Source organism: Myotis brandtii, unplaced genomic scaffold (assembly GCF_000412655.1).
Source record: "Myotis brandtii unplaced genomic scaffold, ASM41265v1 scaffold70, whole genome shotgun sequence".
Taxonomy (NCBI): Eukaryota; Metazoa; Chordata; class Mammalia; order Chiroptera; family Vespertilionidae; genus Myotis; species Myotis brandtii.
In genome coordinates, this window is record NW_005370741.1 from 214,781 (window position 1) to 224,780 (window position 10,000).

The 10,000-nt window shown below is 53.6% G+C and overlaps 2 protein-coding genes across 2 annotated transcripts in view; both read right to left on the reverse strand.

Annotated features, from left to right (window-relative positions):
- Positions 1-2,390, reverse strand: part of CMTM5 (CKLF-like MARVEL transmembrane domain containing 5) — a 3,963-nt gene extending 1,573 nt beyond the window's left edge. The window contains exons 1-3 of the mRNA XM_005882219.2: positions 1,987-2,390; positions 904-1,056; positions 116-208 (exon numbers count right to left, since the gene is read on the reverse strand). Of these exons, the coding sequence (XP_005882281.1) occupies positions 116-208; positions 904-1,056; positions 1,987-2,112 (372 nt within the window). The 5' untranslated portion in view covers positions 2,113-2,390. The remainder of the gene's footprint in view (positions 1-115; positions 209-903; positions 1,057-1,986) is intronic.
- A 698-nt stretch (positions 2,391-3,088) lies between these two features.
- On the reverse strand, positions 3,089-6,541 carry IL25 (interleukin 25). The gene is made up of 3 exons (XM_005882220.2): positions 6,425-6,541; positions 5,996-6,228; positions 3,089-3,720 (listed from the first exon to the last, which is right to left on the reverse strand). The coding sequence occupies exons 1-3, from the start codon at positions 6,431-6,433 to the stop codon at positions 3,465-3,467; spliced, it is 498 nt and encodes a 165-aa protein (XP_005882282.1). The 5' UTR covers positions 6,434-6,541; the 3' UTR covers positions 3,089-3,464.
- Positions 6,542-10,000: the final 3,459 nt, after the last annotated feature.

The following is a 10,000-nucleotide window of genomic DNA, read 5'->3' on the forward strand; positions in this document are numbered from 1 at the left end:
GGACAAGGTGTGGGTCAGAGCCTCAGGCACTGGTTTGGGGGCAGGGGCACAGGAAGTGAGTAGCACCAGCTAGAGGTCCTTGGGGAACTGGAGAGCTCTGGGGGTCTGGACTCACAAAAGCAGCAATGGCCGCTCCATCCCGGGAGGTCACAGCTGCAAAGGAGACCACCAGGAAGATGATGATGGCACTGACACAGCGGAGGAAGTCCTGGGGGGTCGAGGTTCCAGGTCAAAGGGCAGTCAGAGAGCAGGGGCATCCCCCTGAACTTCTCCAGGCTAGTCAGCACTTGGCCCTCGAGCACTGAATTCCTGCGTAAAGACACCCCTGGACTACATGAAGCACTTAAGAGAAAGGAGGGAGGGAGCTCACATGCTCTCCAGGGAAGGAATGCAGAGTGACCAGGACAGAAAGCCAGGGGCCTGGGCTACAGCTGACCCAGGCTCGGCAGCTAAGGCCAAGGGGCAGGGCTGGGGCTGGGACTGCGCCTTTGATGAGTGGGAGAGCAGAACTAAAGGATGTGTGTCCTGCCCTGGCCGGTGTGGCTCAGCTGGTTGGAGCGTCTTCCTGAATACTAAAGCATCGATCCCTGGTCGGCAAGCATCGATCCCATCGGGAGGCAACCGATGGATGTTTCTCTCTCACATTAATGTTTGTCTCTCCCCTCTCTCTTCCTCTCTCTCTAAAAAATCAACTAAAAAAAGTTTTTAAAGGATGTGTGTCCTCACTGTCAGTGACCCAGCAGCTGGGAATCAGTGTGATCTAAGCAGTTTTTGAGTACAGGGCACAGCTTGGGGCAAAGCCCTGTCTGGTTGAGGGACCCAGGAAAAGGGGAGAGGCTGGAGAGGAAAGGAAAACTCTGTATTCAGAGGAGAAGAATAGGGCCGGGGAGAGGGGTCCCTCACCAGACAGGGCCAGTTCAGCCGATCGAAGCGCTGGTAGTACTGGGTGGCGTAGAGGAAGAGGAAGGCGAGGGTGATGAAGAGCTCGAGCAGTGCGGCGGCCATGTAGGCGGAGATGGAGGCCGTGAAGCAGATGAAGATGATGAAGGTCAGGGCCTGCGGGACCAAGTGTGTGGACTTGCCAGGAAGGGGACACAGGCAGGGGCTGGCCTTGGCCTTCTCCTCCTCAAGGGTACCCCCAGACTGGCCCCCACCACTGTCCTTCAAGGTCTCCCCACCCCTGGTGGCCAGAACCACTTCCAGGGCTTTTGCCCACGGACAGTCTCCAGCCTCCCACCTCTGCCAGCCCAGGTGAATCTTTTAATTTGGGGATGACCAGCCGCCACCTGCCCTTGCCCATCCCAGTAGCCCGGGCAGTTTGGTGTCCTGCTGGGGCACAGAACACAGCACAACCGCAGCCCCTGGCACCCTCTGCCCCAGGAAGCAGCCCATGCCCCATAATCGTTTCCCCACTCCCGATGCTTCAAACTCCTCCAACAAGGCCCAGAGCCAAGGCAAGAGACAAGGGCTAGAAGACAAAATGCCCCACAGTGGATTCTGGGGCCCGGTCGGCTCTGGCACTGTCGGGGGCACCTGCGCAGAAGACTCGCCTTTACACGAAGGCCTTCTAAGTGACTACAGGAAGATCCTTTCCTGGGAACAGACGTTCATGAGGAACAGACAACAGTACAACGGGGCTGCAGGCAGTCTGCCCTTTTTGATAGTTGGGCTTCTTGGACATGCCAGGAAGTGGCCATCTTAGAGCCCGGGAAAGACAGGCTGGTGCTACCCCCACCCTGCCCCTGTGTCTTGCACTCCCTCGATGTCCCAGAAAGCTGTCCTGTCTACCTTCAATCCGCCTGCCACGGCTGAAACCGGCTGTAACTGCCTCCAGAAGAGAGGCCGCGGGCAGGCAAGGAGAAGGTGAAGGAGGGGCAGCTGGGGGTAGAGGGGTGCCCAGAAAGCCTGGGAAGGGGGGCGGTGGGCAGGGCGGGGGGACCAGGGCTAGGAGACATGGCGGTGCCAGGTTGGGGTGGCTGCTGTTACCAGCTCAGTTTCCAGCAGGATGCCTTTGAGGGAGGAGAGGAAGGTCTTGTCCACAGCGAAGCCCTGGAGCCCTGCGGCTGCCCCCTCTTCAGGGGGCCGGTCCCGGCGATCCAGAGCACTGAGCATCTCCACGGGCCCACCAGGCACAGCCCCTCACTGCCAGCAGCCCAGGAAGGGAAACAGGAAGATGGAAACCTGGCAGATGGGGAAGCAGACAAGAGAAGGAAGGCGCTTGAGAAACCTGAAAGTGAAGCGTGCAGGCCTGCTGTGGGGTCCAGGGAGAAGGCAGCCGCCGCTGGGGAGGCCTGCCCACATGGGCCTTCACCCAGCTGCCCAGAGTGGCCCTGCTGGTGCCTGCACCAGCCCCCACAAGGGTGGGGAGGGGAGGGGAGAGGCTGTAGAGGAGTGGCCAACCCTCCCCGGACTTGGAGAAGGGAGGAGGGCGGGCGAAGAGGAGGAGGTCTGTGGAGACCGGGAGGAGTTGGGAGTGGAGCCAAGAAACAGGCTGGACTAGGAACCCCCAAGCACCTAAGCCTGAAGAAGTTTGTGTCCCCTCCCCTAACCTTAACCCTTTTCCTTGGCCCATCTTTTCTCCCTTTTCCTTTTAGGGAGGGTGGGAGCTGGAGCCCGGCCAGGCAGCACCCCCAGGACCCAGCTGTAGCAGCCAAGATGAAGGACAAAAGCAGATTGTTGGGGGGACAAGGGGGTGCTGTGTTCTTGCTGCAGTGCCTCAATGGGCCTCTGTCTCTCCAGCATGCCAGGGGGGTGGCCTGACCCCCGTCCCGGTGTTCAGGGGTGGACCGGGGAGCCAGAGAAGGAGAGGCATGGGAGCCCACAGCGGAAACTCTGGAGAGAGCGGTAGGTGAGGGCTGACCATGGGGAAGACAAGGGACTGGGCTGGGGACCACAAGATGCTCGGGCACCAGGATGCCGAAGACAAATTAAGCCACTTTTCAATACAGATGATTTATTTGGATAAGTCTCTCCATGCTCAATAACAGCCTCTTCCTCAGAGTCACCCATGTCAGGAGACTAGTATGCTCAGATGAATGAATGAATGAATGAACGAACGAACGAACGAAAGAAGGAACGAACAAATGAATGAAATGAGGGGTTCTTTGTTGGCAGGAGGGAAAATATCAAGAAAGTGCCTGTGCTTCAGGAGGGCAGCTGGGGAGGGGAGGAAAGGAAGAGCCAGGCGGTGGCCTCCTGGAATGCGCAGGGCTTGATGGGAGGAAATCAGGATGCCAGTTCCAGCAGCCACAGCAGCTGCTGCCCCCTTCGCTTCACCTGCACTTCCCATCCACTCCAAAAAGTGCCAAGTGTGTTTCCTCTAAGGTCCCTATCCTGTCCCACGATCCTATTGCTCCAGATGATGCTTTGGGGGGCTGAGCACTGGGGCGTCCTGGCTCACCCTGGCACATGCTTGTCCACCCAGCTCCAGTGTTCCGACCGGAGGCCAGCCCTGGGCAGCATGACTAGGCCATCACACGGGGCCGCACACACACGCAAGCAAAGGAGACACGGTAGAGCCTGCGCTCCAGGCAGTAGCCATCATGGGCACCCTGCTCTCCAGGGCACCGCCGGCGGTAGAAGACGGTCTGGTTGTGGTAGAGGAGCTCCGAGTTGCCCAGGGGGTTCATGTGGGAGCCTGTATGTAGGCTGACGCAGTGTGGACACAGGCAACGGGCGTGATACAGGTCCTGAGGGAGCCGGTTCAAGTCCCTGTCCAACCTGTAGGGATGGCATGTGTCAGTCAGGCCTTGGAGGGAAGCTGGCTGGGCAGACAGGGCCTGGGCCCAGTGTGGGTGGAAATGTCAGAGGAAGGAAATGGTGTGGTCGGGAGGCCTGGCTTCTTGCCCTAGCTCTGGCACCCACTTGCCGGGTGACTTTGAACAAATCGCCCCCTCCTCCCCAGCGTGAGGGTCAGGATGGAAGCGTGGCTTTCCAACCGGCCACCAGACCAGCTCCACTTTCATCTGATGTACACACTGAACTCTGGCATGAGGTTTCTCTTTGTAACTGTTATTACATTTTAGGATGTTTTTAATTATAAAAGTAAAAACTGTTCTTTTAGTCATATATATATATATATATATATATAGAAGACTAATAGTCTTATCTCCCCACCAGTCCCACTCCCCAGAGGGCACCACTGTCAACCATTTCCTGCACTTCCTCCAGACACTGTGCACATATTATAAGCACATGTTAGAGGGCACGGTGAGACTCATTTATTTATCCTGAAAGGATCTTGTGGTCCAAACAGGTGAAAAGTAGGAGTTCCACAGGCCTGGGATTCCAGAAGCCTAGCAGGAAATAGCTGCTAGGTTGTAAGACCATTTTCCACGCAGTAGCGCGCAGAAGCTGGGGCTCAGCTAGCATTGCATTTTCCAAAGCGAGTTCCCTAATAAGTAACTTGCAAGAGAAGGGGTCTGTGGCCAGGTGAGTTTAATGGTTTCCTTTCTGCAGACTTCTCTCGGACTTTAATGTGCTGAGCACATTGAGTCTCCAAGCGGGCAGGGCTAAAGTAGCTTTACCCACACTTGCTTGACATCATCACTTTTTTTCTGAGGAGCAGCTTGTGGGAGGAGTGTTGCAAAGAACCCACTTTGGGAAAGGCCACCTGAGTGGTTATCAGGGGCTCACAGCCTCCCAACGACAGGTCTGGACCCCAGCCGAGTTAGCCAACTGACCCGCAGCTTTCCCAGGGCCCGGCCAACCTTCTGAGACCACCACTTCAAAGCATGGTGACAGGGAGACTCCACCCTGGATCTAGTCTCAATCAGAGCCAACCTTCTCCCTACCCACTGAACTTCTCCTTCCATCCCCAAAGCTAAGGTTAAGCCAGCCTAGACTTGTGAGGAGTGGGAACACAGACACCCCATGAGGACAAGACAGAAGGAGAAATTTGGGGGGGATCCCTAACGCCTAGTTTTTAGTATTTTGTTTCACTGTCCTGATTTCAGTGCTTCCTAATATTTTTCACATCGTGGCACAAATAGAGAATTATGATATTTGTTGCCCTTGCCGGTTTTTCTCAGTGGTTAGAGCATCAGCCCAAGGATTTAAGGGTTGCCAGTTCAATTCCTGGTCAAGGGCACATACCTCAGTTACAGGTTTGATCCTCGGCCCTGGTCAGGGCACATGTAGGAGGCAACCATCGTGTCTCTCTCACGTCGATATCTCTCTCTCTCTCTCTCTCCCCTCCCTCCTCCCTCCTCCCTTCCACTCTCTAAAAAGCAATGGAAAAAAATATCCTCAGGTGAGGATTAAAATTATATATATACTAGAGGCACGATGCACGAAATTTGTGCAAGTGTAGGCCTTCCTTCCCCCGGCTGCCAGCACTGGCTTCCCTCTGGCACTCAGGACCCGGGCTTCCCTCGCAGCCCTGGCTTTGTCCAGAAGCTCGTCCAGTCTAATTAGCATATTACACTTTATATATATATATACAATTTGTGTGGCACACTGAGTGAAAGAATAAGCCTGCTCATGATCCAAAGTCAGCAGCCACCCAGCTGCCCCCGAGTTGGGGGTTTCATTGTCCTGGTATATTTATGACCCACTCACATCCCAGTGCAGAGCATTGCTATTGGGATGCTTCGCATCTGTATCATACTAAGATTCCCTGATATTCTAGTTAGAAAAGTGTGACCATTATAGAGGTGGAGGAGGAGCAGGAGTAAAGGAGAGAACCAACATTTTATGTACTAAATATAGGTTTTACATACATTATTTCATACAATCTGCACATAGACCTATGCAGTATTATCTTATTTTACAGATGAAAAAAACCTGAGCTTTGAAACCTTGAGTAATTGGCCCAAGGTCGCCCAATAAGAGTCAGAGCAAGGACCCAGACTAAGCTTTGTCTAACCCCCAAACCTTTATGGCCTCTGAGATAAAAAGTAGCAGGTAGGTTGGAACTGGGTGGAACTCCCTTGGCCCCTCAGACACACCCTGCCTGGTACACATGCAAGCATTCGGGAGGGGACAGTAGACTCACACATATCTCCAGGGAGAGATGGACCTGTGGTTGAGGGGTCCGTCTTCGCTGGCCCTGCAGGATACTGGGTGGTGGTGGCTATCAATCTCCGGGGGAGGTGTGAGCACAGTGTTCAGCTCTTCAGTGGAGTCCTGTTCTTTGATGGAGAAGCAGCGGGGCCAGTGGATGCAGTCCTTCTGAGGCCGAATACTGAGGGTGTGTGTTCCCATGACTATTGCTAAGAAGGCAACCACCTGTAGGAAAAGGCCAGTGAGAGAACTGCTCCAATCTAGTCTGGGTTCCGCTCTCCCAGCTGTTCCCTAAGGTCCTGAATTCTAGCTTCACCTGACCCCCAGCCCCCAACCTTGGAGCCCAGCCTCCCTCCACACACAGCAACATCCTGCGGCTTTCCTACTTGGCACCCTCCCCACTGAGCCTCTGCACACTCACCTGGTTCATGCTGGCTGCCAGATGCTGCTCGCCCAGCGCAGTGCTGTACAGGCTGATAGGCAGGGCCCTGTGGAGGCAGGCTGACTGGAGCAGTTGAGAGTCCTGGTTTTATTTTCAGCAAACCTGTTTTGTTTATTCAAATTTATTTCCACTACCTTTTGGAGGGAGTGACCTGAGATTAAAAAACAAAACAAAACCAAAGAAAACCAGACAGTGTTTCCAGAGCTGCTTAAAATGCTCTACTCATGGAAGTTGTGATGAACATCATTGTAAGCCTGGGAACCTATTGGGTAAATTTTATTCTTTGTATGAGGTCAAAGCAATAGTATTCTGCAATTCTGAGACTTTGAAAACTGGCATTATGGGAATTTCCCTGGTTGGCTTGGTAGCCAAAATTAGGGAACATTTTCTGGCCTCTCTTAAAGAGGCCTCATTTCCATGGTCTCTGCTGCTCCCACTTGGGTCTTATCTCCATCATTCCTTTTCTTCCTAGAAGTCCCCCTGATCAACCACCTCAGTGAAATTTCCACTCTATCTCCTGTGACTATCAACTCTTCTGTTCTCTGGCCCCTTCTTCATCTTCAATGACCCCAACTTCTACAACCCCCATCATCTATGACTTCTCCCATCATCCATTACCTGCTCCGGAGGCCACACAAACCCCATTGCCCCCCACCCCGACCCTTTCCCTGATCCCACATGACTGCCAAAAAGGTCCCCATCCCATCAGTTTGTCGGCTGGATGCCCAGGGTCTGATGGAAGAAGCTGTGGGTGACTGTTCCCATTGCACAAATGAGAAAGTAAAGCCAAGAAGAGGAGGAGCCTGATAACTCCCTCACCTAAGACCCAACAGGAGGCCCCCAGTTCCAGGAACCAGCCTTCCCCCAACCCCAATCACAAGGCCATTGGAACAGGTCATTGTAGGGGTAGCTGCTGTTCTTAAGCCATGACCCAGCCTTCGAGCCCCCAGTTGCACGGGCCACTGTCAGCTGGGGCAGGGGCGGGGGAAAGGAGGGATTGTGTGCTTCACAATGGCTCAAGCTGGGCCTGACCCCAAAGACACAGGTCAGCCAGGGACCATCCAGCCTGAGAGGCACTGAGCCGGCCATGCCCACTTCCCTCCATGCCTTGTCTCTTCATCCTTGCCCATTGACCCCCCTCAAACATCCTCCATGACACCCCCCATACACACACGCCTACACACCGTGTGTTGACATGGTCTCTAGCATGATGATCCCTGATTTGCATGTGCTTTCCCTTAGAAAGTACTCGTCTTGTAACCCAGAACACCGGAAGTAAACAAAGAGAACCAGGAATAATTTTAACTATAGAGTGAGAAGGAATCCTTCAAATGCTGTAGGGCAGCGGTTTTCAGCCTTTTTCATCGCATAGCACGCATAAACTAATTACTAAAATTCTGCAGCATACCAAAAAATATATCATATCTTTTGCCAACCTGACAAAAATAATTGGTATAATTTTGATTCATTCACACCCAACAGTTATTGTGTTGCCTGTTGTCATTTTTCTATTTGACTAGTCAGATAGATATATCTTTTGCCAACCTCACAAAAATAATAGGTATAATTTTGATTCATTCATACCCAACAGTTATTGTTGGGTTGCCTGTTGTCATTTTTCTATTTGACTAGTCAGATATTGCATGTTTTAATATTCTTGAGGCACACCAGTTGAAAATCGCTGCTTTGGGACAAAGCAGCCCCAAAGCATAGCAGCAATGAGGTCAGGGGGCATTCTGGATTGTGGGAAGCTGCTGTGGTGAAGGTCCTGGAACTAAGGGTGGCACAGGGCTCAGAGGAAACAGGTGGTGGCTTTTGAGGAGAGCGCTAGTACGGAGGGCATCACCATGCTCCCACTGCCCCTCTTCGCCCCTGTGCTCCCAGACACTCTCACTGCACGCTCTGCTGGCCTCTCAGTCCTGTGTGTCCTGTGCCAGGATGGTGCCAAGGCCTGTAGGTGCATCAGCTCGTTTTACCTTCCAATAAAACCATGAGGTGAAAACTATTATCCCTATTATCTCATATTAAGATGATGAAACTGAGACCCAAAGAAATTGAGTAACCTCCTCAAGGTCACTCAGGAAGGGGCGAGGCTGGTTTTCCCCTCCAGCCCTGACCAACTCCAAATCTAAGATCCTGGCATGGAGGTGCCACTCTGTGCTGCCCTTATTGGTTGCAAAGGGAAGGGAAGTCCATTCAGTACGTGCTTTCCGACTCACCTGGGCTTGGGCTGGAACGGGTCTCACCTGCACCTGCCCAAGGTCACAGGGCCTTCCTGCCCACTCAGGCATTCAGCACTGCTGGCTGGGACCCACTGCTCCCACTCCTCTTCCCCAGCCTCTTGGTGTTCCTGAGCAGCCTCCAACCCCAGAAAAGGCTCTGAGAGGGCGGTGCTCTTCCAGAAGACCTGAATCCTTAGGGGTCTCCCCAAAGCCAATCAGAGCCTCAGAGCCTGACATTGGCCCAGATCTCCTGACCTTGCTCACCCCACCCCCGCCCCAGTCCAGGAGGGGGTGTTCAAAAGAGCTGGAAGTGATTCTAGCTACTTATTACTTGCTGATGCTGCAAAAAACCCACAGTGGTTGCCCAGGCCATTGACCTTCAGGAGAGACCTTTGGGGTGTCCCCTGCCTCCATAGCAGGACTTCCTCTGAGAAAACCCCTGAAAGGCAGAGACAGGGTCCCTCCACCCACACAGTCTCCTCCAGGGATGCTCAGGCCTGACAGAGAACATGTGCTCTGAGCCACCCCTCTCCTACCCTCCCCCACCCCACCCACCTGTTTGTTCAGCCTCCGTCCTTATCTCAGTAACATCTCTGTGGGACTCCTTAGGGTGACTCCCTGACATGAGAAACATTTTCCAGAGGGTTCCCTCCTGGGGTGACTACTTTTGGAATCCCTGAGTCACTTCAGCTTCCAGGGAATCCTTGGAGGTGTGGGAAGATGGGTGTGGCAATGGGGAGAATGCTGAAGGTGGGAGCAAAGAAAAGTTCACCCAGCACCTGACATCAAGGGTGCCTCCCAGTGTGGCTTCACCTGCCTGAGCCTGACCTGGAGACCCGCCCCCGTGCTCTGGAAAGAGAGATCAGTCCCTAGCAGGAAAGGCAGGGAAGATGTGATGGATGGAATACACCCCTCCCTTGGCCAGGAAAGGCTCCAGGGGCTTGCAGAAAGCTAGAATACGGCTGCCCTGCCCTTTCTCAGAAAGAAATTCAAATCCTCACCTGCTAGTTTGATGTCTGGACCCTGCCTCTGACCAGCTCTTGACCTTGGGCCCCCTCTGGTCCTTTCTCATTTGGAGAAGTGTGGTGGGGGTGTGGTAGGAGGTTTTGACCTGGATGGCCACAAAAGTGCCAACCAGCTGAGCTGTTCTGGACCTCAGCTCCTGAAATAGCTCATCTGCACTCACCAGTTGTGAGGCAGGGGCACTGGTGTTTAAAATGCTGAGATACCTCTGCTCCTGCTGGTAAATAGATGATCTCCTCTGCTCCAGGGCATCCCACTATCACAACCTCCCTGTGGTCCTGCAACTAAAGGCCTGGCTCAAATAAGGCCT

Excerpts from the sequence above, each read along its gene's own strand:
- IL25 (XM_005882220.2), bottom strand. Across the intron at positions 3,721-5,995 it reads ATCTCTCCCTGGAGATATGT|GTTGGACAGGGACTTGAACC; the intron begins GTGAGTCTACTG and ends CCATCCCTACAG.